Source organism: Malania oleifera, chromosome 7, assembly GCF_029873635.1.
Source record: "Malania oleifera isolate guangnan ecotype guangnan chromosome 7, ASM2987363v1, whole genome shotgun sequence".
Lineage (NCBI taxonomy): Eukaryota > Viridiplantae > Streptophyta > Magnoliopsida > Santalales > Ximeniaceae > Malania > Malania oleifera.
Window position 1 is genome coordinate 100138854 of NC_080423.1, and position 26482 is coordinate 100165335.

General features: G+C 36.1%; 2 protein-coding genes across 3 annotated transcripts in view; one reads left to right on the forward strand and one right to left on the reverse strand.

Annotated features, from left to right (window-relative positions):
* LOC131159663 (uncharacterized) overlaps positions 1-4787 on the forward strand; it is a 28731-nt gene extending 23944 nt beyond the window's left edge. For both annotated transcript variants that reach the window (XM_058114735.1, XM_058114734.1), the window contains exons 5-8: positions 2610-2700; positions 2774-3107; positions 3600-3748; positions 4070-4787. In XM_058114735.1, coding sequence (XP_057970718.1) covers positions 2610-2700; positions 2774-3107; positions 3600-3748; positions 4070-4583 — 1088 coding nt within the window. In that variant the 3' untranslated portion in view covers positions 4584-4787. The remainder of the gene's footprint in view (positions 1-2609; positions 2701-2773; positions 3108-3599; positions 3749-4069) is intronic.
* An 885-nt stretch (positions 4788-5672) lies between these two features.
* LOC131159664 (NADH dehydrogenase [ubiquinone] iron-sulfur protein 6, mitochondrial) lies at positions 5673-17332 on the reverse strand. The gene is made up of 3 exons (XM_058114737.1): positions 17027-17332; positions 6209-6293; positions 5673-6013 (listed from the first exon to the last, which is right to left on the reverse strand). Exons 1-3 carry the CDS (start codon positions 17171-17173, stop codon positions 5895-5897), a joined length of 351 nt encoding a protein of 116 aa, XP_057970720.1. The 5' UTR covers positions 17174-17332; the 3' UTR covers positions 5673-5894.
* Between the last annotated feature and the right edge of the window lie 9150 nt (positions 17333-26482).

Genomic DNA, 26482 nt, shown 5'->3' on the forward strand with positions numbered 1-26482 from the left:
CAAATATCTTCAAAGGGGGCTCTCTGATTTTGTCACTGCTGTGAGGCAGAATTGGGTTTATAGCATCTCTATGGGCTTTCTCCTGGTGTTTCAAGGGGATATGTTTTTCAGATTCAGACCTCTAGGGTGACTGGATTGCAAATACATCACTGATGTTGTATTGTCCTTTCTCTCTCTCTTTGTTTTTTTGCCTGTTTTTATGATTTAGGAGGATTCCTTATTTTTTGTTTTAATTGCATCGATGTATCTTTTCTTTATCTCAGTGAAATTTTCCTTTTAGTTTTTAATCAGAGAAGGGGATAGGCGTAAGATTATGCCTTGACTAAAGACTGAACTAAGATAATGACTAACATTGTACAAAACAAGCAGCTGTCATATTGGACTCTTCAATCACCCTCACCACACAACAGCTCCAGCAACATCATTCCTAACCATGGTATATTTAAGCCCTGATTTTTTTTTTCACAAAACCTGAACAGGCAAGCACCTTCCAAAGTTGTAAATGGTTTAACTAGCAAATTGTATATGGGAAATTTCTAATCGTTCTCTCCACACTAAGGCCCTGGATAATCCAGAGCTTGTGTGCACGCATCATAGTCCTACTTACTAAATCAGCCAGCAGCACTGAACAAAAAACTGGAAAGTATAGCCCTCTGTCCAGCCCTTCTAAATACGGTAAACCAATCTTCAGGTTGTCCATTAACAAAAACAGAATAGAAATCCATTTCCTTCATCTATCCGCGAAGCCCTTACTCTCCAACACCCTATATCAAGAAAACCTAATTCACCCTATCAAGTTTTTATGTTTCTTAGAATTTGGGTTTCTGAAACTCTGATGTTAGTTGTGTTTACCCATTTACTCAGGTATGGGTCACACAGGGGATTGGCAGCAATACCTTGTTAATCGTAAAAAAATGTTTTTAGTAAGATGGTTCAACATTATAGACAATCAAGGTTGATAATGCAAAACCTTGTTTATCTTGGAATGGGACAGTGTGGCTGGCGATTGTTAATTTTTGTTTTTCCTTTTTGGACTTCTTGTCCTCGTCTAGATTGTACCTTTTCCACCAGGGGGGCAGTGGGGGTGGGGGTGAGACAGAGTGAGAGAGGCTAGGCTTTTGTTTTGATCTCCATTTACGATGATCTGGGATTTTGTTTTGATCTTGGCATCCTCATTTTAATGATACTCTTTTACTGATCCCTTTGCGCCCACCCCATCTCAGAAAAACAACAATATGATGCATGTTTAAGTGGTGCGTTCTGAAACAGGTGCAATTCACTGGGTGTTGTAGCCGCTTCCGGACTCGGTTGTCCATGTCCATGTCTATGAACTCACTTTACTTGGCTTGGAAACTCAGTACGCAGCACTTTTCTTGTATAAGTTTTTGAAATTAAAAAATCCAGTCTCTATTGTGGGTCCCTGTTTGTTATTGAAACAGGGTTATTTTTGACATCTAGTGTTCCCATTCCAAGGACAGAGATACATGTAACTTCTTTTTGACCTATTTTTATATCTAAATGTACTATTCAAACCAAAATTTCCTTCTTTTCATTGCACCTATGGTGCACCTTTTTGTCAATAATTGTGTTTAATGATGTAAATCAATAGCACGTTTAAACCTTCAATCAAGTAAGCGTCATTCTACTTTCTTGTGGCTATCCTTCATGACTTATTGTGGCTAACCACATGAATCATTTCTAGCATCTTGAGACTCATTACATGAATCCTTCTATGTCACTCTGCGCTGTCCAAGGCCAGATTTTTGCTAAATATTTTCTCATTCCCTCTATCTATATTCTTTCCTCATCTTGTTGTAATACCTTCAACTTTAATCAAACATTGATGTTTTAGTCATCATGCTTCATTACACATAACCAAACCCTTTGAATGACTTCAAGCCCTCATTGCCTTTGTGCTACATCTCACTTTCTCAAATGCGTATTTTGTTCCTCCTATTTTTTAGCTTTGCAGTTCATTCACCTCAATGTTTTCACTTTCGACATGCAAGTTTATGGGCATGATCCTTTTTGACTGTTTTAAGAATTTGAGTTATTTATAAGTACTGGGTTTGCGTAATTAATCAGCGAGCAGCCGATTGAGAATTTGAATTCCCTACTATATCAGTGTCTCTCTCGCAGTTGCTCTCTTAGATCATGTGTGCATGTGTATCTTTTTGGAAATTTATTTCTTGAATTCATTTGGTTTGCATAACACACCAGTGCTGAACCTTCTATTGAAAAAACATGCCAACACTGAACTGCATTAATCAAGTTCTCTACTTTTTCAACATCAGACGGGCCCAAGAGAAGTTCTTATTAGTACCGAAGGAAACCCTTCCAAGTAACAGGTTACACAAGCCCTGCTTGCAAGGATAAGAGAAGAAAGGCATTCTGCTAGCCAGTTAAAAAAGAACATCCCATATTAAAATAAGCACTTAAGTAGCATATCTAGTAGAAAACCCTTATATTAGATTCATCTTGAACTAAGAAGGATAACAAGCGTTTTAGCAGATCTACTCATCTATAAGTAACTTTGTCAAATTCTATCTGGTAATTTTTACATTTTATAGATTAAGAAATATTTCTAAAAATTAGACTCTTGATTGCAGGGGGTTTGCGGGCTATATTAACGGATCAAAATAAGTTGGTTGTAGCTGTTGGTGGAGTGACAGCTCTTGCTGCAGGAATCTATACAACAAGGTATGTATTGTAATCATCATTATAATCAGTTGCTAATTGCAAGTGGCTTCTGGCTTATGCAAGTTTGTTTCAGGGAAGGTGCAAAGGTGATTTGGAGCTATGTTGACAGAATATTGGGACAACCGTCTTTGATCAGGGAGTCCTCCAGAGGAAAGTACCCCTGGTCAAACTTGTTTTCTCGTAACTTTAGCACTTCATCACGTAGCATGAATAAGGGGTCTGCCTCAAAAAATGGGAATGGATTTGGAGATGTGATTTTGCATCCTTCCCTTCAGAAAAGAATTGAGCAGCTGGCTAATGCAACTGCCAACACAAAATCCCATCAAGCGCCATTCCGGAACATGCTGTTCTATGGCCCTCCAGGAACAGGGAAAACTATGGCTGCCAGAGAGCTGGCTCGGAAATCTGTATGAGATCCTATCCTCTTATTCTGTAGAGTATCTTATTTCGGAGTTCTGTTTGGTTGATCTTATATTACTCTCTTTCCTGTTTTAGATTTTGCAGTTCAGAGTTTGGATAAAACAAATGTTGGTCAGAGAATGTGTGACTGAGTTGATTCATGAATGTTCACTATTATGTTGAAACAAGAAATGATATGTTTGGATGAGGTTTTGTTTTTGATGTTGGGATGGGGTTTTTGTTTTTGATGTTGCCATCAACTTCTGAAACTCTAGAATTGGATTTTGGTCAACTATTTCCTTGAACGCTAGAGCCATATCTTGTGCTGTAGGGTTCATTCAAGTGCTTTCATATTGGCATTAAGATAGTTTAAGAAATTATACCTGTCCCCCATTGTCTCTGTACAAAATATATTTAAAATGCTCCTTAGGATTATGTATTTACAAAGATGTACCTATTCCCATTCTGTTCATTTAATATGATGTTAAAAATGCTTTCAGGGATTGGATTATGCTTTGATGACTGGTGGAGATGTTGCACCGTTGGGATCACAGGCAGTTACAAAGATACATCAACTGTTTGATTGGTCTAAAAAGTCTCGTAAGGGCTTACTGCTCTTCATTGATGAAGCAGATGCATTTTTGTGCGAGTAAGTGATATTTTCTTTTCAATCAAGTACCTGATGGTATTCTCTCAAGGAATGCAGCATGAGATCTAGTACTTATTGGGATGATATGGTCAAGATCAAATTCCTGATATCTTAATCAAATTATTCAATCAACAATTACTTCAAAATAACTTGATCATTTCATAGATTCAACCTAATTAGCCAGTTTAGCATGGGACTTATTTGAAGGGGTTTGGCTTTGGCTATTACCTTATTAGGTTGACTCATATCTCTTGGACAATATCCAGGATGTTTAAGGGTTGCGATTATAGTTCATGTGTGGTTTGTTCTTTAATTGTGTAGGCGGAACAAAACCTATATGAGTGAAGCCCAAAGAAGTGCTCTCAATGCCCTCCTTTTCCGCACTGGTGATCAGTCCAAGGACATAGTCCTTGCACTTGCTACAAACCGTCCTGGAGATCTTGATTCAGCTGTGGCAGACCGTGTTGATGAAGTTTTGGAGTTCCCTTTGCCCGGGGAAGACGAACGCTTCAAGCTTTTGAAGCTTTATCTGGACAAATACATAGCTCAAGCTGGAGCCCGTAAACCTGGCTTCTTCTCACAATTGTTCCAGAGACAGCAACAGAAGATAGAGATTAAGGGATTAACTGATGATGTTCTAAGGGAAGCAGCAGCTAAAACTGATGGATTCTCTGGCAGAGAGATTGCAAAATTGATGGCTGGTGTCCAAGCTACCGTTTATGGTAGCGAGAACTGTGTGCTTGACCCAAAAATGTTTCGCGAGGTTGTAGATTATAAGGTTGCGGAACACCAACAGAGAAGGAAACTTGCTGCTGCAGAGGGAGGAAACACTTGACGGTGCCCCCTTTTAGTTTTATGATTATGAGAAATTTTTTCCCATGAGGGGAAAATTAGCGGGGTTTTGCATGTGTTTTATCATGATGTTGTTATCATTATTTTCCCCTGCAATTTCTTATGGGGGAATTTTGGTGCATTATTTAATGTTCCATTTATTTTAAATTCTAGTTATGATCATAAAGTATTTATAATTTTTTGTTCCTCTCGCCCTCTCCCTCACTCAAATGCAGTGAACAATTTTGTGTATTGCCTGTTAACTCTTGCCCCCTTCAAGTGATTGGAACATGTGCATCTTTTGATTGAGATCATTAAGGGCCCGTTTGGGGGGAAAATAATTTTTATTTTTTATTTTAATTTTTCAAAAAATGGTTAAAAAATAAGAAATAAATTAGTAAGAAACGGTTCAGAAACTATTCGCTTGAGCAAATATGGTTCTATTTTTTCTTTTTATTTTCAAAATGATAATAAGAATGCCACTTGTTTTTAAATTTTTAAGTATTAAGTTAGAAAGTGTCTTTTAATTAGTATGTAATTTGAATATTAGATTTTAATTTGTATGAGTTGTGTAAAAGTTCCTTTAAATTCGCACATTGAAACTCAAATTGTAAAATCCAAAATTTCAAACAATATCTCACATAAATTTTAAAAATATAGAAAACAAAGTAACTTTTTTGTGATTATTTTAAATTTTAAAAATAAAAAATAAAAAAATTTATTGTTCACAGTCAACCAAATTGCTTATTTTTATTTTTTTAATGAGTCTTAATAATTTTAAAATAAGTCAAAATATTTATAATTTTTCAAAAAATTAAAAAAATGTTCTCTAAAACAAAACAGGCTGTAAGCTGTCCTCGTGATCCATAAACCATCCCATCTATCTGATTATATGGCACTGGAATCTGGTGGAACCACGTCACCTTTTTGAAAAGCCTCTCACTGGCTTTAAATTGTTCGAGTTGCAAACCCCCTTGAGGATGCACAAATTGGGGTGAATGCTTCTTCCCCAACATAAACCTAAAAACAGAGCAGAACAGAACAGAAGCAGTTTACAACCAGGATTGTCACAAGTCGAGCTGATACGAAGACGAGCAATCCAAACTTTGTTCATATATTATCTTCCAAGTTTGGATTAGAAAACAATTTAAACAAAATGCTAAATCCTTATTGTGCAGCAAATCAAGGCATGGAAGCATTGTTGGAGGGACCATGATTCTACAAATAGACCCAACAAACAAGGGTAACACATGGATCATCCCCCAGCGATAGCTTGAAAGACTCATCCTAGGTAAGAAAATTCGGCACCTAAATCCTAGTGATGATGGCTGCCATGATCCTGCACAAAGCGCAGGCCACAATATTTGCACACAGCCGGCTCTTCACGGTCGAGGCATATGAACTCAATTGGGTGTCCAAGTGCAGGATCGTTATCTGCAAGCAGAGAATGCTATATATGGTTGAAAGATTACACATGAAAAATATATAAATAAAAATTACGTACACAGGCAAATATAGGCTGTTCCTCTCTGCGGAGGAGATTAGCTTGGAGAAGTGCTTTATTCACATAGTATAGTTCCAGACAGATGTTTCTAAATAGAACAAGTCAAACAGATTGGACAAACCTACCTCCTTCACAGGCAACAATCCTGCCTTCAACCTTGATGGGCGGAACTTCATTGATCAACTCCATTGGAGATTTCTTACTTGTATCCTATCAACAGTGCAAAAGGCAATGCTCAATATTGCTTTGTAGAGTTTAGGATTAAATCCTGGAAGTGTATCCAAACAAAAGAACTTTTCATGGCACACATTTCAAATGGCAGAATTTTAGCCTTAATGCGTACACAATGGACATAGATTTCAAACAGCATAAAACATTTCAATCTGCAATAGAGGCAGCATGCATGCTAATTGTTAGTGATAAGAAATAGCTGCTATAAAATGCAGTCTAATTTCATTTGGAATTTCTGTCCAATCAACAAAGGGCTTTCATCATTTTGCTTCTGATTTTCAATGAAATTCTTCAAATCCATAATCTGGCCAAGGCTAGAAAAAGGAGGAGGCTCCTATTTGCACACATATAGCAGAAAGGATATTCTCAAATTCTGCTCCCACAAACAAAAACGTGCTACAAACTGTAAATAAGTCAAGTTGTAAAGCATAATTTACATTTTCGCTAATTGGTTTCCACTCTTGGAATTTATGGTCACTATTTCTTGCTTTCATATCATAGAAATTCCAAAAGTTTTACATCGGCTGTCAGCGATGCAATACAACCCTCCTTTACTACCCAAGCTAGAGACCAGTGGGCTAAATACTAGCATTAAGACTACGTGTGAAGGGCAGAGAGTCTAGGAAATTTTCAATTACAAAATAGGTGTACATCAAAGGTCTGACTAGAGTCCTCTTTTTGCTTTAGTTATTAAACATATTGAAAATGAGGCTCCATGGTGCCTTTGTTTACAAATGACATTGTCTTGATTGATGAGACAAAGTGGATAATAATCTAATTTAAAATTATGGAGAGACACTTTGGAATTTAAAAGTTTTAAGAAAATTAGAAGCAAAACAAAATACATGAAATGCAACTAAACATTCTAATGGAGAAAATATTGCACTTGATCAAGAATTCTCAGCACTAGCATATTTTATACCTTAGATCTATTATGCAAGTTAAAGGAGAAACTGACGAAGCAATAGTTGGCTATAAGAAGTGTTTTGGGCGCATGCCCTTAAAATTAAAAGGAAAGTTAGGGCGACTATAGGACCAACTATCCTCTATGGATCAAAATGTTGAGCAATTAAAGAACATGTCCAAAAAGTAAAGATTGCATAAATAAGAAATGCTAAGTCGGAGGAGTTAGTAGGATATGTTCTCTATGAATTCTAATGCAACATACCCTCTATGAGAATGCATAAATACAACAGATCTCTATTGATGCTAAACTCAGCTTCAGCTGAATGTAATTAGTAATTGAGTTGTTTTGTAGAACATATTCTCTATGCAAGGCTATTTGCCTTTCATCTCTCATTGGTGATGAAGCTGCTTGCTTCTCACCCATAAAATAAAAAAGATGGAGTTGTTGTTTTGCTCTAAAAGATACAATGAATGAACACATCCATGGTGAGCTTAACATGTAGAAGATAAAATAAGGGAAGACTGATTTATATTTATACACACATATACATACGTATATATTAGCACATATCAATATACATAAAAAATGAAGACGTATTAGACCAAGATAAGAGAAATTACAGCTACAGGGGACAGGAAGCCCAAAATGTAAAAACAAAAACAAAACAAAATAAAAAGAAAGAAAACAAAAACAAAAAACCACGAAAAATCCTTTTTCAATCCCTTTCCATCGCATTTCACCAAGTTCTTCAACTTCGCTAATTCCCTCTCACCCTTCTTCACTTTATTTTTATCACCGTGCAGGATCACACATTTTTAATTCCATTTTATCCAATAGATCTTGAGCTTCTAAATCCTTCCCAGGAATCTCCTCCATGGTTGTAGCTAGAATTCCATCCAGACCCTATAGTTTATTAACCAATCCATCTTCAAAAATAGAAACCCCCTCCAATCCTTCTGATGGGATGGATGTACAAATGATAAATCCCCTAGTACATCACAAGAATAGAAAACAAATCCATTCCGTTCCCAAATCCCATCCAAAAGCTACTGCCTCATTATTATTTTTAAACCTCTTTCACTTGCTAGCCCCATCACTAGATAAAACCTTGTCCTCAGCATGTAGATCTTCCACAATACTCCACACACCATGGTTTTAAATAACGGCGATCATTACGTAATGCATGGTTTCAAAATGTGGTAGGCTGGTAGTGTCGCATAACGGTAATAGGTGTAGCGGGAAACAGGAGCAGTGGATGTTAAATAACAGGAAGCGGGTGTAACAGCCATGAATTTTTTTCAAGCATGCACAACCTTATGCATATCAATGTATTTGCATGTTTTAAGCTTTTAACCCTTCTAAGAAAGTTTTAGTGTATTTTGAATCCGTTAGTTCATCTAACTAAATTTTTTGGTAAAGGCAAGAAATTTAAATTTGTCTTAAACCACCATTGACAGAAAAATTATGTGTGTGTATTTATACTTTTTCATTATTCTTACGTGTGATATTAATTAATAAAATACAGTAAACAATATTAATCAATTAAGCACATAAGACATGAATAAGACAAATAATACAATAATTAGAAAAGAAGGTTGAAGATGAAAATTATAGAACATAAATATCAAATTGCTAATATCATCAAAATAAAATATTTTCTTAACAAATTCGTATTATCAAATTGTTATTAATGCATTTCTTGTGAGTAGTAAATTTTGTATGATTATCATCCTCATTATAATCTTTTTCCCTATATCCCCCCATTGTATATTGAGAATGATTTATGAAAGTAGGACAAAACAAAAGTGAGAAGAAAAAGTAAAAAATATTTTTTTTTGCCATAACAATCCTGTAGCAGTTACATAACAGCCATTGTGGTCTTTACATAACAATCACATTCCATAACGTCTACTACAGGCGTGATTTTTCTTTCAATGGTAGTTTACAACAAATGTAAATCTCTTGCCCTTACCAAACAACTTAGTTGAATTAGAGGATCCAAAATACACTAAAACTCTTTTTAAGAAGGGCTAAAAGCTTAAAACATGCAAATACACTAATATGCACAAGGTTGTGAGTGTTTGAAAAAAATTCAAGGCTGCTAAACCTGCTTCCCGTTACGTAACATCTGCTACTTTCGCTTCCCGTTACACCCATTACCATTACGTTACACTACCTGCTACCGTGATTTAAAACTATGCTACAAACTTAATTCTCCTTTAAATCTCTCCTTAATATTTAGACAATTGGCATTGTCACACCAAAGTTCTCTCTCTTCTTTTCATTTGACTTCCTCATTTCCACACCCATCAAAACCACGTTCCAACGAGCATAAACCTTATGACCCTTGGATTTATCAGACTTGAAACCTGAAACATCAGGTCTCACCCCCTCGAGGGATCCCCCAAAACTGACATCTTCTCCATTATTCTTGTCCACGCCAGCTTTTAGTCCTTCTAAAAACCAGAATCATCAACCAATCTGAACTGGTGGTTTTATCGTCTTTGTTGGCTTGAACCTGCTTCAAAACCAAGTGAATAGCATCCTGAATTTGCTTCGAAGCTTTATCTGTTCCACACACGTCTAGGAGTACTGGTGAAAAGATTAGGTCTTCATTAGCAAAGGGGTGAAAATCCACCTTCCCCATGCTCTACTTCTGTGATTTAAGATTAAGAATTTGGACCTGCCCATTAACAGGATCCATCAAGGGTGTTAAATAATTGGGGGCTCACAACGTTTACAAAATAATGCTCCAATGAGGTGAGGTGAGGTGAGTTAGTAATTGTTAAGGTTTTTTTTTTTTTTTTTGGAGGGGGGGGGGGGGGGGGTAGACCTACAGTAACTTGGCCCAAGATGTGAGTACAAATTTCAACTTTCTAAGTAAATTGCCTAGATTGTTCAGAATTGCAGAAGAGGATTCATGTACCGAAACCCATGTGGTGGGGCTTGACTTGTACAACTAATTTTATTATTAGAATATTGGGAAGCAGATTTACTCCAACAATTCAAAATTGTTCCTGACCACCAACATGTGTTTCACTCTAATTCTTGCTACCCTTATACTTGAATTTGAGCTGATCAGTAGCATATTGACTTGTGCAATTTATTTCAGTGATAAGATCAATGAAATGCTTTAGACTTTCACATGCAACCTTTTACAAACAAAAAAGGAGAACTATTAATATGACCAAAGAAGTCACCAACCACATAATCACAGGAATGCAAAAACACTTACATGACTGAGCTATAGCATGGGCACAATAAATGAATACATAAAATTTTTTAAAATAAAAGGAAAAGCACGCCTTAGGCTTCAAATTCAAGCAACGGATCTGGCCTCATTCTAATTTCATTATGTTATTTTATTGAAAATAAAGATACTAATATACTCTAGCTGTTTACAGCAAGCTACTCCAAAACAAACACAAACCTCCAGAGATGATATCCTAAAATTGATACTGAATGACATGAAATCAAAATTCATGTGAAGCAGAAGTAGAAAACAGTCGAGCATCTCAAGCTTTTGTTGAGAGATGGAGTAATTGTTACATCTATGATCCACTAGAACAGGAGACAAGTAATATAAGCAAGAGTTTCAGGATGAATAAGCCCGCCATTTCAATCATGGTGATTCAGCAGGAAAGGATATGGGTGTCCAATTAAACCATAGAGACCATAATTGCCACAGTTTCCATAGCTAAACATCACACTTCCCTTCTAGGGCCTGAGCTTAGACACGGATAACGCTGTGTTTAAAGGGTTAATGAAGGCCATAGGTTTATCCATTGAAAAAATAGGGGAAAAATCCAATTCTAAAATGGTTATTTAATGCATAAACAAGATGTCATGACCATAGCCACAGAAGGCTCAAGACACATGCACAAGTGGCATGGCCCAAAAGCTTAGGCTCAAGTTATTTTTCCAAGTGCACCATATATATAATACTAAATTGCCATTCAGTTTTTTTACCAAAAAAAAAAAAAAAAATTTATGCAAGACTCGGACTGTAATTGAGCAAAGCCAAGCTCAGCTTTGGCATTTTATTTTATTTTTTGATAGAAAAAGAGGCTTTATTGAGCTAGAAAGCAGGGATAGATAAAATAGAGGAGACCAGAAGTCCTCACTCATGAAAATGAAGGGGAAAAGAAAAAATCAATTTAATAAACATGCCCAGTCTCGGTTGACATCTTGAAAACAGCATCACAAAGAGAAGCCAAATTCTCTCAGCTTTTATATTTTTAGGCCTGTACTTCTATTAAAATGAGATTCAATATTAAGCAGGAGCTTGGCTCATTCAAGTCATTGGGATACTATTGTGTCATTGTGTGTATAGAGAAGTATCTCAAAGGTGCCAAGTTGTGGTTTACTGCATCGGAATCATGGTCATACTCAGGTTGCAGGGTATATAGATGATGATTGGACTAAAGACTTAAGAAGTCAGCTAGTTGCACCAAGATGTATTTCTGAATCAGAATATAGAGCCCCGGCAAATGGTTGAAGCATAGAAGAGCTTCAATCAAACAATCTCTGCCATTGGATGGATTGATTTGACTCTCTTTGGAGGCCAATACCAGGAAAAAGGGTCCTCTGTTGGGTCTAAGGTGTCTTGGGTGCCAAGGAAACACATGTTTGGTTTAGTAAACTAATTAGAGTTGTCCTATGTGGCGGGGGGGTGTTCATAAATCTGTGCATTTAGGGGTTTGTTTGTATTTTCCTTAAATTTAGTCATCCCATATCTTAGCATGTTGTACAAATTTTAGTCAAGTTGGTTATTTTTTAATTGAATTTAACTGATTGTCCCCCGCTCCCCTCAGTCTCTCACATGATCTTTCTCTCCTCCTCTTCTTCTTCTTTTTCCTCCTCTAGTTCTCTTTTCTTTCTAAGTTCTCAGTTCCAAATGTCCATGCCATTGTGTCATCATCCTTTCCCCTTCTCTCACATACCCAACCAGATATCCCCCTTCTCTGGCTACCAACCAGTAACAATGCCTTGTCAAATGAATATCCATTTACAAGGGAGAAGGTAATAAAATATTAGTTAAGAACAAAAGTGGTAGAAAATCATGCAGATAGAGAACAATAGCCAAAAATGAGATCATAGAATGCATTTCCAAACCCACATGGTAAGGGGGATGTTTTCTTAATTTTAAATTTAAGCATTGACTGCATTCTGTTATTTCTTATTTAAATAAACAAGGACACCTTTATTGTCCTCTCCAACATTGTGTAGTACATGTCAACTTGCGAAAAATCATCGTTTGCTTGATTCACCTGTCAAACATAGGTCGTCTCATGTGTTAGATCTTATTCATTGCAACATATGGGGCCCTTCCCCCGTAAAATCAAATTTGGGATTCACCTATTACGTTCTCTTCATTGATGATTATTCACAGTTTGCTTGACTTTATCCTTTGAAATTCAAATCTGACTTTTATGATGTTTTCACTCAATTTCAAAAATTTGCGGAAAATCAATATTCTGCTCATATCAAAATTATTCAAAGTGATGGTGGGGCCGAATTTACTAGCACTTGCTTCAAAGCTCATCTTCGTTCCTCCGGCATTCACCATCAACTTTACTATACATATACACCCACCCAAAATGGTCACGCTAAACGAAAACACTCTCATGTGACTGAGACCGGCTTGGCCATTCTTTTCCACTCACCTTTCTAAGTCACCGTTTGAGCTTTTATATGGTTCCTCTCCGAATTATGAAAATTTTCATCCCTTTGGTTGTCGTGTTTATCCTTGTTTGTGTGACTATATGCTTAACAAATTTTCTCCTCGCAGTATTCCCTGCATTTTTTTTGGGTTACAGTCCCTCTTATAAAGGGTTTCGTTGCCTTGATCCCATCACCTGTCGACTCTATATCAGCCAACCATTCATGTCATTGGCATGTGAAAATGGTTTTTTGGTTGAAAATAGTTTTTTTATTTTTTATTTTTAGTTTTTAAAGAATTATTAAAAATTCATTTTATTTTTCTCGTTTTGTGGTATTTGTGTAAAAAACAAGAAAATAAATTTTTTTTTGAAACTGTTCACTTGTGGAAACTTGTTTTATTTTTATTTTTAAAAATAATTTAAATAAGTTACCTTGTTTTTTAATCTTCTAATTTTTTGTTAGGAAATTTTTTAAAATATTATTTGTTGTTTTTTAAAATTTTGTATTCTTATATAACATTTGAAAAATTAGAAAATACGGTGTGATTTTGTAATTAAAAATTTTAGAAATGAAAAATAAAAGTTGTAAGGAAAGGGGTTGAGCTTGAGAGGTGTTGATGAAAGGAAAATGATTTTCATCAAATTGAGCATGTCGAGTGATATAGAGCCGTGAGGTAATGGGATCAAGGCAACGAAACCTTTTATAAGAGAGACTGTAACCCAAAAAAATGCAGGGAATACTGAGAGGAGAAAATTTATTAGGCATATAATCACGTACACAAGGATAAACACAACAACCAAAGGGGTGAAAATTTTCATAATTCGGAGATGAACCATATAAAAGCTCAAACGGTGACTTACCTCCAAGAAGTGGTGTGGGCAAACGGATGATGATGTAAGCTACGGTGTTGAATGCGTCAACCCAGAAGCGAGGAGAGAGGTGAGAGCGGAAAAGAAGGGTCAAGCAGGTCTCAGTCACATGGCATTGTTTTCGTTTAGCACGACCATTTTGGGTGGGTGTATATAGACAGGATAGTTGATGGTGAATGTTAGAGGTACGGAGATGAGCTTTGAAGTAAGTGCTAGTAAATTTGGCCCCACCATCCCTTTGAAAATTTTTTATACGAGCAGAATATTGATTTTCCACAAATTTTTGAAATTGAGTGAAAACATCATAAAAGTCATATTTGAATTTCAAATGATAAAGCCAAGTGAACCGTGAATAATCATCAATGAAGAGAACGTAATAGGTGAATCCCAAATTTGATTTGACAGGGGAAGGGCCATATATGTCGCAATGAATAAGATCTAACACATGAGATGACCTATGTTCATTACGTGAATAAGGCGAACAATGATTTTTCACAAGTTGACATGTACGACAAAATGTTGGAGAGGGCAATAAGGATGTAAGATAAAGATGTCCTTGTTTATTTAAATAAGAAATAACAAAATGATTCACATGTACAAGGCGAGCATGCCATAAATCATAGGAAACATGTAAAGATTTATTCTTAAGGACAGAAATAAAAGCAAAGTTGCCACGCTCCATCACATATAAGCCTCCATCTCTCTAACCGGTTGTCACCACCCTTCCTGTTTGACGATGTTGAACAGTGAAAAGATTATTAGTAAATGTAACAGATAAAGGAAAATCAGACATTAATTTACTAATTGAAAGAAGATTTTTGGTGAGATGAAGAACAACCAAGACATCTAATAAATGAATATTTGTGACAGGAGAGAGGATACCAGTATGTGTAATGGGTAAGGAGGCATCATTCCCAACAATTACTGAGTCCTTAATTGTGTATTGAGTGGACTGATCCAAAATGGATGGGTCATTGGACATATGGGTTGAAGCCCCAGTGTCCAATAACCAATCAGAGGCCTTAGGTCCATTTAGAGAGCATGAACCGGTGAAAGCCTCGGCAAGATGAGCCTTGGACTCACTACGTGCATACCGTTGGTTGCACCGATCGGAAAAATGGCCATCAAGGCGACATATTTGGCAGCGGGGAGGGCAGCGCCCTTGACCAGAGTGGGTTTGGCCTCGATTTGCAGAGTTATGGCCATGGCCACTAGTTCGGCCATGGGAGTTGCGAAAGGAGATTCGCTGGTTTGACCGCTTAGGACCATGATTTGCGGCGGTGAACGCTGTAACTAGAGGAGCAGTAGTCTCAAGTTCTGGAAGAGCTCAAAGCTCTCAGCTTTGGAAACTAAATCTTACAAAACAAGCAAGAGGCGTGAGCGCCATTTGTGCAGTGGAGAAGCTCGTGAAATTGGCGCCGAGACCGTGGAGGAACCAGTGCACCTTATCGGTGTCATCAATAGGCTGACCAATCGCATGGAATTGGTCACAGAGGGCCTTGAAAGCTCAGGCGTAGGTGGCAACAAGTTTGGTATCACGCTTCATCAGCTGGAGATCGTCTTTGAGGCAGATTTCGCGGGCGTTCGAAGGGTGGCTGAAAGTATTCTCCAAGGCGAGCTAGGCCTCGCATGCGGTGGAGCCAACAACCTCTACCATGGCCTCCTCGGTGAGAGGAAAGGAGGAGCCGTTGATCAGCAGCTTTCCACGCCAAGTGTTTGTCATTTGGTGTGTGAGAGTTGGCAAGTTCAAGCCTAGGTGGCAGCACAATGGTTCCATCAACATAGCCTAATAAATCTTGGCTCGCAAGAAGGGGAAGGAGTTGGCTCTTCCATAGGAGATAGTTGGTGGAAGAAAGTTTGATGGTGACCATGTGAATTAAGGTGTTTAAAGGGAGAAGGGTGGGGAAGGTTTTGGAAGCCATTGGGAGGGAGGATGAAGGGATCGGATAGGGGATGCTCATCCAATTTGGCTCTAATACCATGAGAAGGTTTGATGAAACCACCACACTTCTAAAGAGGTGAGTATTTTCCATTTATACTGAATTACAAATTGCATGAAATAATTACATATCAATTAGAGGACAAATAAATGGAAAGCATATACAAAAGAATCTCCTAGAATTAAGGGTCAATTAATGTCACATATGACAAGCCTTAGATTAAGGCAAAGTATCCTCAACAATGTTCATTGTATCTTACTTGTAAGATTACCATAGTCAAGACTATACAATTAACAACCGTAAATTTGGAAGGGGAGAAAAAGTGAATTTCCTAGAAGATTGTTAAGATACTTTGCTCTAATGATCAATTGAAATTAGTCTCTAAATAAATAAAATTTCCATCAACAAATCTATAAATATCTAAGAAAAAAATTATACACTAAACAGTTATCCTTATGGGTAGGCCAAACACTCATACTATGTTCACTCACTCAAAAATTCATCAATTATTACAAACTTACTGCTCTCACAACAGTTGCCCTTTGCTTAATAGCATATAAACTATCTTCAATCCAATCCTAACTAATATTTGCCATTTTCTTTGGGCCATAAGCAAACAAAATCAACCAGTGCTTAATTTTGATTCAGCATCAAGAGCTCATGTCAATCAGCAAGTGCTTATTTTGTTGATATGCAATCCATTCATGCCAATGATTTTGTACATGGCTTGGCAGTTGGCAGCCCCTTGATGCCCCATTGCCCATTAATGATCCTTTCCAACTCTTTAATAATCCCAAAAAAAAAAAAAAAAAGAATTTAATCCACTAACCAATTCATTTTCAATATTTCTGAGATTTCACAAATGCTCTGCTTGTTTCCACATGAAAAAAAAAAAAAAATTCAATGTATTTGGATTAATTAAACTTGCAAAAACACACCCACACACAATCCACACTAAAACTAACGAAAATGATTATGCAACTATGTTCTTCCAAAAAGTTTCCCGACTAAAGAGAAAGTAGAACTGCGATTATTAAAAGAAGATAACGGATAAGGAAGATGAAAAGAATAAAAATAATTGTTTTGTTCGAGTTGAAAGAATGGCAGAATATGTTAATCAAATCATTAGATTTCAGTTCTCAATCTAGAAAAAAAAAAAAAAAAAACCCTAAGATACGGAGATTTCAGTCAGAATTATAGCTAAAAATTATTCGTGATTATTTCTTTTCAAAGACGATAATTTACGAACACAAAAGATGAAAATAATTGGGAGATATCATCTACCATTTAACTTGGAGTAGAAAAATGATGGAATTTTTTTAAGAGAGGTACCTGCATCCATTTAGCAGTGTGGTTGCTGATTGGACTGCTGACGAGACTTAGATGTCTCGAGTTTGAGGGAAGATCGGATGACTTTGTTAGTGTTTTGAGGAGATTTGAGGCTATTGCAAACCCACGATTTCTTGCGAAAGTCGCCATTGAGAGATAGAGAGAGAGAGAGAGAGAGTATGAATCGGGGAAGGCAGCTGGTGGAGAGGAAGAAGAATAGGGATGAAATACGCTTTGAGGCCTACAACATTAAATGAGATTTCCTGGATTCTTTTTTCCGAGAAAAATGCTTCCTTGTGTATGCTGAAACAGTTTTAATTTTAAATTTTAATATTAAATAAATTATTAATGTAAGAGACATGGTAGACAAATTTTTTTCTTACCAACCAGGATCTTATTGGATTATTAGAAGTAGGATCCACGTATCCTGTAACAAGAGCATATGAAAACGAGTCTCTGTCCCTAGGAAGTAAGAAAAATTTAGATGTTTTCAAATAGTTAATCTTCCAAGTAATGATTTTTATTGCGGGATAAAATGTGAAATGGTCTCTTACGAACTTTCTGATTTCGATCACCTAAAAATAGAAGAAACAAGAGTGGCTTGGAGGACTCGGAGTGTATTTCGGGAGATCACTCTGATACCCAAGTAAGAGATTACTTTAGAGAGATTATAAGCAATAGTAAAGATGGATTAGGATGAGATACATTTACCTCTACGTAGTGTCTCCTTTTATATTGGCGAGATTTGACTCTTAGGAGATTTGTCATTATGACGCTTGGCGTGGATCACTCCTGTCATTATAGCATTGGCGTAGATCATTCCTAATTGTTATAGTGTCAGCGTGAATCACTCTGATCATTATAGGGTTGGCATCAATCGCTTTATCTAAGCAATTGACTTGGATAGTAACTATTCTCATTAATGTTGGGTTTCAGTCTTCCTTTGACTTTTGGTGATTGATATATTTAGGGTATATCAGTCGCCAAAAGTCAAAGGGAGACTGAAACCCAGCATTGATGAAAACAATTACTATCCAAGTAAATTGCTCGAATAGAGCGATTGACACCAACCTTATAATGATCCGAGTGATCTACATTGGCGTTATAATGACAAGAGTGATCCACGCCAAGCATAATAATGACAAATCTCCTAAGGGTCAAATGTACAACCCCAAAAATAATATGCATGAAAGTGCAAAAAAAGAATAAATTAAATTAAATTAATTAAATAATATAATATAATATAATAATATATTTATATAATATAATATAATATAATAATATATAAAATATATATAAGAAACACCCCCCATTTGCTAGTCGTACTCTCTCTCTCTCTCTCTCTCTCTCTCTCTCTCTCTCTCTCTCTTCACTCTCTCTTTCTCTCTCTTAATTTTTCTTACATTTCTCCGCCAAATTGAAAAACGAACATCATTCTCGGGTCCCAGTTCCACACTCCAAGGATTTAACTGGAGAGATTTCATCATCTGCACGACGTAGGTAGCACTATAAGGCTAGTGTAAGTGGACTAAATTATGTCATATTTTACTTTAAAATATGTATGAATTAAATTGATTAGGTTAATTTAATTATATCCTTATGCCTCAGTTAAATTGTACTGCGAGAATTTGATTAAATCAGGTTTTATGATTATATTGGTATTAAATTAAATAGGTGAATTATTAAACATTTTCTATGGTAATTTGTTAAAAGTATAATTATTAGACAAATCGTGTGGCATGTGTTAATTTTATATTTTTGCATAATTGAGCAAATTTGAGATTTTTTGCGGTGTTATGTTTATTATGTGATTTATTGAAAATATTTATGCAATTTGACTATAAATTTGATGTTGGGGAAATGTTCATATTATTATACGGTTTAATTGCATAAATTGTATTAATGTTTTAAGAACCTTGATGGCTGTAGTTACAGATGAATATTAGTACAGTCACAATATTGTGAAAGTGTTGGCGGTGGATAGTCAGTTTGACTTGTGTATGAGAATGAGTATGAGGATGTGACAGACAAATTGATCTTACAGACATAAACTTTTGATTTCGTCTAGTTGGTTGATGGCCAACCGGCGAAGTCCAGTTTTCGGACCACACAACCCAATCATAGAGGTTAAACATGACAAACATAAGTCAAAGGGTGCCTTTTATACATATTTATATATTTACGTGATCATTACCATTTATTAGGCCTAAGTTATGATTTGAAGGAAAGTAAGTTTAATTCTATACAATTGGTTTACAATTATTCAAATGCAGTTTTAATAGTTATTATTATTAAATTATTTTTACACTAAAACTCATTTTAACCACACACTGATAATAATCTAGTCCATATGTGACGCCTCGATTTTCGTACAAACCTTTTTTTATAAAATAATAAATATATATTCACTCGTCATCAATAACATTTATAAATCGGCCACGTCAACAACCCTGTTACCATTTATATGACCCGACTCGCATTGGATATCGGGTAAAAAGTTATTTCATTTATACAACCTAACAACGGAAGACAGTATATACATAATAGTCAGAATACCATACCTAGAGTATCGACATACATACATATATATATCACCATCACAACCTCAAAACAACTCAACTCTAGGGGAATTACACCTCCCCTAGTCCAAAAACTCACCCTGTGTGTCAGGGTCCTAGCTTCCTATGGTTTCAGAGCTCTATCACCTGGCCTATCTCTGTTGCCTGAAAAATTTAGATAATTTGGGTGAGACACATCTCAATAAAAGGGAATATATTATTTACAGTGTGTGGCCATATGAGTTTAGTTATAATACACTTTACTTTCCAAATTATCATTTCATTTGAGAAAAATATACTGATAAATATATTCTCATAATCATATAGATATACAACACAAACTTTTATAAGCTTTAAAATCATTTCTCAAATTCAATGATTTCCAACACATATTTTGTCACGCCCCGAACCCGCAGATAGGTCTCAGGTGTGAATATAGTAACTTAACATGTCTTTGTATCAATTCAAACATACATGATACAATACAATAAGAGAGTCCGACCCCGTGGGGTACACGGATGCCCTATACGCATACACATATACATCCATACTCATCAGTTACGCAGCGAAAAAAGCTTCATCTATCTATATAACATACCATACCAGAGTCTGCATAAAGTTAGGATACACGTACCCATACAATACTAAGGTATACAATCCCATAATTACCGTACATACTCCGGGTGTCTACAAAACCATCACTGTAGACACCCTATTTTTTGCCCTAGCCAAATAGAACAAGGGGTTCCCTTTTTATTATTATTCTATTATTATTATTAGTATTTTTATTATTACTTTCTTATAATTATTTATTTATTTATTATTATTGTTATTATTAATTTACTATAATTATTATTATTACCTTATTATTATTATTATTATTATTATTATTTTATTCAAAATTGATACTTTATTATTATTATTATTATTATTATTATTATTATTATTATTATTGTTATTTGTTTATTATTAATATTATTATTTATTTTCCTATATTATTATAAGTAATTTATTATTATCACTATTATTTATTTTTTATTATCATTATTATTATTATTTTATCTTTATTATTTTTATTTTTACTATAATTATTTATTACTATTTACTATTTAGTAGTATTATTATTATTATTACCTTATTGATATTTATATTATTATGATTATTATTATTAATATTATTTCCTTTTTCATTATTACCATAAGAATAAAAGCATAAAAAAAAAGAAAAAAGAAAAAATAAAATCAAGAAAGGAAAGTTTCTTAGGGTTTTCAAAACTTTTTTTTTTATATAACAGGGGGGTAGCGCACAGCCAAGGGGGCCGGAAAAGAAAAATAAAAAAGAAACTCTCATCTTCGCTCTCCTTCTCTTTCATAGCATCCTAGCCGCCGCAACTCCCTCATCTCCATCTCTCTTTCTCGCAGAGGCCGTCACTCCTTCTTTTCCCTTGCCATCCCTTTCTCTACTCTTCATTCTCTTTCTCAAACCCTTTGCTCTCCCTCTCTGTTTCTTAGTCCCCCTGCTCTTCCCCTGTTTCCCCATCTTCCGGCCGAGCCACCACCATCAGACCAGTCTCCGCCCTCTGCAACCGCCGAGCAAAGCCCCAGGCAACAGACCCCATTCTCGGCCTCCCCTGTTTCAGTCCCCTCAACCTCATCCCAGGCAGCGCACGGAGAGCAGAATCTGCAGCAGAACTCCTCGGCCAAGGCACCAGCAACCACCTGCAACACCAGCCAGCCGAAGGCTTCCCTTGTGACGTCTCTCGCAGCCCCAACCTCCGCAACTCTGGTCAGGCACCACAGCCACAGCCATCGAACGTGAGCCAGCCACGTCCGGCCACCGATCATGACCCTCTGCAGCAGCAGCAGTGCTGCTCGCCGCTCCCTGTAGATCCAGCCGCACCAGCTCCCCCGTGCACGCCATCCCCACCTTTCCTCTGCTCCTGCCAGAAGCCACCACCGAGCCAAGCCATCATCTCCGGCAACCCCTCGGTGACTCACTCAAACACACACTTTTTACACACCCTTTTACACACACAATTTCACTCACACACCAGACATGCACACTCACGCATCCAGCACACACTAACACTCACAATGAAACACGCTCACAGCAGAATACACAATACACACACACAGTAGGCATACACACTCTCACAATAAAACACACACCAACACATGCAAAACACAGACTTTTACGGGCCTTAAAATACACTCTTTTACACACACTTTAAACACACTGTCACACACATGAATTTTGTTTTATTTTTATTTACTTGTTTATTTATTTATTTTACATCTTTATTTGTTTTGGAATATTTGAGACACTAACATTGTTGCTTACTTTTGCAGGCACATATATGTGTCTATATATATATATATATATACATATACATGTAAAGTTTAATTTTTTTTTTTATATACATTTAATTGGGTTTATATATATACGTATATTGGTTTTATTTTTAGTCTTAAAGCTCAAGTTTTTATTTTTATTTTTTTTCTCTTTTCTCTTATTTGCATGTGGGTATGTATTAAAATAATATCTAGTGTGGTATTTTGTGTGTGTATATTAATATAATACTTATTGTAGCTTTTGGTTAAATATTTGCATATAGGCTATGTGTATATATGTATATTAATACATTATTTGCTGTAATATTTAGTTAATGTTTATATCTAGGCTATGTATGTGCGTATGTTGATATAATATTTATGGTAGTATTTAGTTAATATTATTATTATTATTATTATTATTATTATTATTATTTTTGCTAGTTTTGGTTTGTCCTAATATCTAATGTCTTGATTTTTGTTTTTTTTTTCTTTGCGTATGCAGGTACATAGGTTTTTATAATTTTTATAGTCATTTTAATTTTTGATACGCAGGGTAAGTTTTGATTGTGTTATTCATATAAGTTAATTTTCTTGAGTGCGGAATTTTTATAGTTGGAACTTGTCTAGATATTTAAAGTTTAATTTCATTTTATTCGTTGGATTGTTAATATTATTGTTGCATGTTTAATACGTAGCTAGAATAGTTATTGTAATTATTTACTTAATCCATATGTTTAGGGCTATTTAGGGTTTTCATTATTGATGCATGTTCAATTTTAATTACTTAGGGTTTTCTTTATGTGTTATCTATACTCATATTAACATTTTCTGATATTTAGTATTCGTATTCAAATATTTTATCATGTTTACATATAAAGGTATCAATCATTATGGCAAGTTTAGTGTTTTGGTATATATTTTGCTTAGTATGATATTGTATATAATATTAGGATATAATCTAGCTTCACTTATTAAGGTATTTTTTTTTTTTATATAGATGGTATTACCTTGTATAGTATCTTGAGTGTTTTAATATATATATATATACATATGGTATTTTATTGCCTGTTTTGAAAGTTGTAATATTTTAATAGATATGCTTATTATCATTACTATTTTTATATGCATTGTGATAATTTAATATTTTAACTTATTATCTTATTAATATATAGTAAAACCTCCCATACTAGTATTTTCCTATAAAAATTTTATATACAATTTCAAAATTTGGGAGCGTATTTTCTTAGATATTTTATTGATTTTTATTATCCCTATGATTTAATTGCGGGGGGTATTAGCCTTTGGGCTTCACGTACCTTAAGCTCTGAGGGAATATATGTATATATTTATTTATTTTTCATAGGTATTTATAAATTCATAAAAAGGAGTAATTTAAAGACTTATTAGATTAATTTAGGGATAATTTCAAATTAATTAGGTACCGTTCGTAAGAACGGGCGCGTAGGGGGTGCTTGTACCTTCCCCTCGCGTAACCGAACTCCCGACCCCAACTCTGGTAATGTAGACCGATTCTACCTCTAACGGGGTAGTAATCATGTGTTCTAACCGCACTAAAGGTTAGTGGCGACTCCGACCTTTTCCATGATTTTCCTTGAAAATATAATCATTTTAATTTCGCCGCCCGGGGCACACGCTGCTCCCGGGACGTCGCGACAATCACGACAACCCAATTACAAAATCTCGTACCTAATCAGGTTCTAACAGCAGCTAATGACATCCCCACTTCCGATTGCTAGGATGCTAAATACGGTTACCTAATGGACCTGAAAACATTTTTTATACATTCGGGGTGAGACACCTCTCAATAAGGAAGAAAGCAGGTTATATCAGTGTGTGGCATACATGTCACACCCCGAACCCGCAGGTGAGTCCTAGGTGTGAATAAAGTAATCTAACCTGTCTCTGTATCAATGTAAACGTACATGATACAATACATAAAAGAGGTCCGACCCCGTGGGGTAAACGGATACCCACATACATACACACAATCATCCTTACTCATCCATAATACGCAGCGGAATACGGTCTTTTATACAATAACAGTATCATACCAGAGTCTATACTAATTAGGACATACATTCCCATAATACAAAAAATACCCTAGGTGTCTACAAAACTATCTTGACAACCTGGATACCAAAACTCATACCTAGAAGGTACTAGCAGTAGCTACGACACCTTTGCTTCCAAATGCTAGGATGCTACTTACTGCTACCTAAAGGCCCTGAAAAATATTGTACGTACATTCGGGGTGAGACACCTCTCAGTAAGGAAGAAAACAGTTTATATCAGTGTGTGGCATACTAGTGTCATTTTACAAACTTCATAACACTATACATACGATACAGTTTGAAACAATTCGTACAGTTTCATACAATTACATACAGTTCCAGTATTTTAAGAAAATCATTCCAGTTCATACGATACCCAACATACATACATACGGTCAGTGTCGTCACACTAGTTCCCAACTAAACCAGGTCACCTTGTCTCATAGCAATTACATTGCTACACACGCAACTACGCTGCGACAATCAAGGCCCAATGGTGAATTCATTGCATCATATGCAACTACACATGGTCACCTAGTCTCACAGCGATTACATTGTCATATGCAACTACGAAGATCTACGACTCAGGCCCAATAGTGAATCCATTGCTACATACGCAACTAAACAAAGGTCACCTAATTTCACCACGATTACATTGCCATATACACAACTACGCTGCGACGACCTAGGCCTACTATGAATCCATTGCAACATACGATGTAGCATATAGGTCACACCACTTCGGTGACTAACCGGAATTAAACTGGTGATATTTCACACCCTCGGATATAGAGCTGGTCACTCTCGACGTATGGTAATTAGCCACCCCTAGCCGATTGCACAAAACCTGGAATCATTTTAGAACTCACGTCCCTATACATTTCAGCGTACGGTAATTAGCCGCCACATAGCTGTTTTACAAATACCTGGAGCAAATACATACAACCATACATACCACACTTATTTGGTTTACGGAAAATCATACCAATTACAATTTCAAGTATACAGTTTATGCAAATATGGATTACGGTCACCTCAATAATACAGTGTTAACACAATCAACAGATTTTCAAACAAAATAGAGATGATACCCGAAATCCCCAATTTTTTCTAAAAAACTGTAACCCAAAAATCCCGCATTTTTACTCGATAGATTTTCCCAAATAAGTAGCCAAAACATACATTTGATCGTAGCCTACAGGCTTACCGATCCTGATTTCAAAATTGGACTGATATAAACAGAATCCCCTTACCTTAACCCGAAATCCAAATACGAATTCTACGGTCCTCAAAACTACGAACTGAGACTCCGAAATCTACAAACCACAGTACAAAACATACTTACAATCCGTACTACTATACATATACTGAATTAGAAATGAAAATCGAGCCTTACCTCGATTTTGGCCCGAAACCCGAAATCCTTCAAAATGAGATTCCGATTCAGTAGAAACGTAGATAATCCTTCACTAATCCTCGCAGTATCATTGGATTTACGAATCTGGAAACGAACGGCAAAGAAAACTAGAGAGAGAGTGTGTAGGGAGATTTATAGAAAGAGAGAGAGAGAGAGAGATAGAGAGAGAAAGAAAGAACTTTTTCCAAAAACTTAGCCAAGAAGCAAACCAAAATATCCTTTATAAAAACCCTTGACTCGGAGGATTTCGTTGACGAAGTGGTGTTCTCGTCGATGAGGTCTTCAAGGATTTCGTCGATGTGGCAGTGATTTCATCGACGAACCCTGATATTTAAATTTTCCCAAACCTCTCGACTTTTCCTCGTCGACGAACCTTTGAATTTCGTCGACGAGAAGCCTTCTACCTTCGTCGACAAATTATGGCCTCACTGACGAAGTCTGCAGAATTCCTTTTCCATCCCTCTTTTACATATAAACCCACCTCACACGGTTCGGGTTCTTACAGTACCAGTGTTATTTTACGCAAAACATAACACCATACAATACGATACAATTCGAAAATATTTCCATATAGTTCCAGTATTTTCACAAATGCATTCTAGCACATACGATACCCAAAACATACGGTCAGTGTCGTCACACTAATACGCAACTACGTTATGAAACACGAAGTTTCATAGCGATTACATTGCCAATACGATGTAACTCACACTAGTACGCAACTACTCCATGAAACTTGAAACTTCACAATGATTACATTGCCAATACAGTGTAGCTCACACCCCTCAGTGACCGGCCGGGATACATAGTGATATTTCATACCCTTGGATATAGAGCCGGACACTATCGCCCATGGTTTTCGCACTGGTACATGGCGCAGCATACAGTTATTAGCCGCCACATTGTTGTTTCGGCGTACGGTAATTAGCCGCCACTAGCCGATTTCACAAAACTTGGAATCATTTTGGAGCTCACACTCCTATACATATCAGTGTATGGTAATTAGCTGCCACATAGCTGTTTTACAAAGTACCTAGAACAATTACACACCATACATACCATACTTATTTGGTTTACGG

Excerpts from the sequence above, each read along its gene's own strand:
- LOC131159664 (XM_058114737.1), bottom strand. The coding sequence starts at position 17,173 with ATGGCGACTTTCGCAAGAAATCGTGGGTTTGCAATAGCCTCAAATCTC. Across the intron at positions 6,294-17,026 it reads ACACTGCTAAATGGATGCAG|GATACAAGTAAGAAATCTCC; the intron begins GTACCTCTCTTA and ends CACTGTTGATAG. Across the intron at positions 6,014-6,208 it reads GATTGTTGCCTGTGAAGGAG|ATAACGATCCTGCACTTGGA; the intron begins GTAGGTTTGTCC and ends CTCTGCTTGCAG.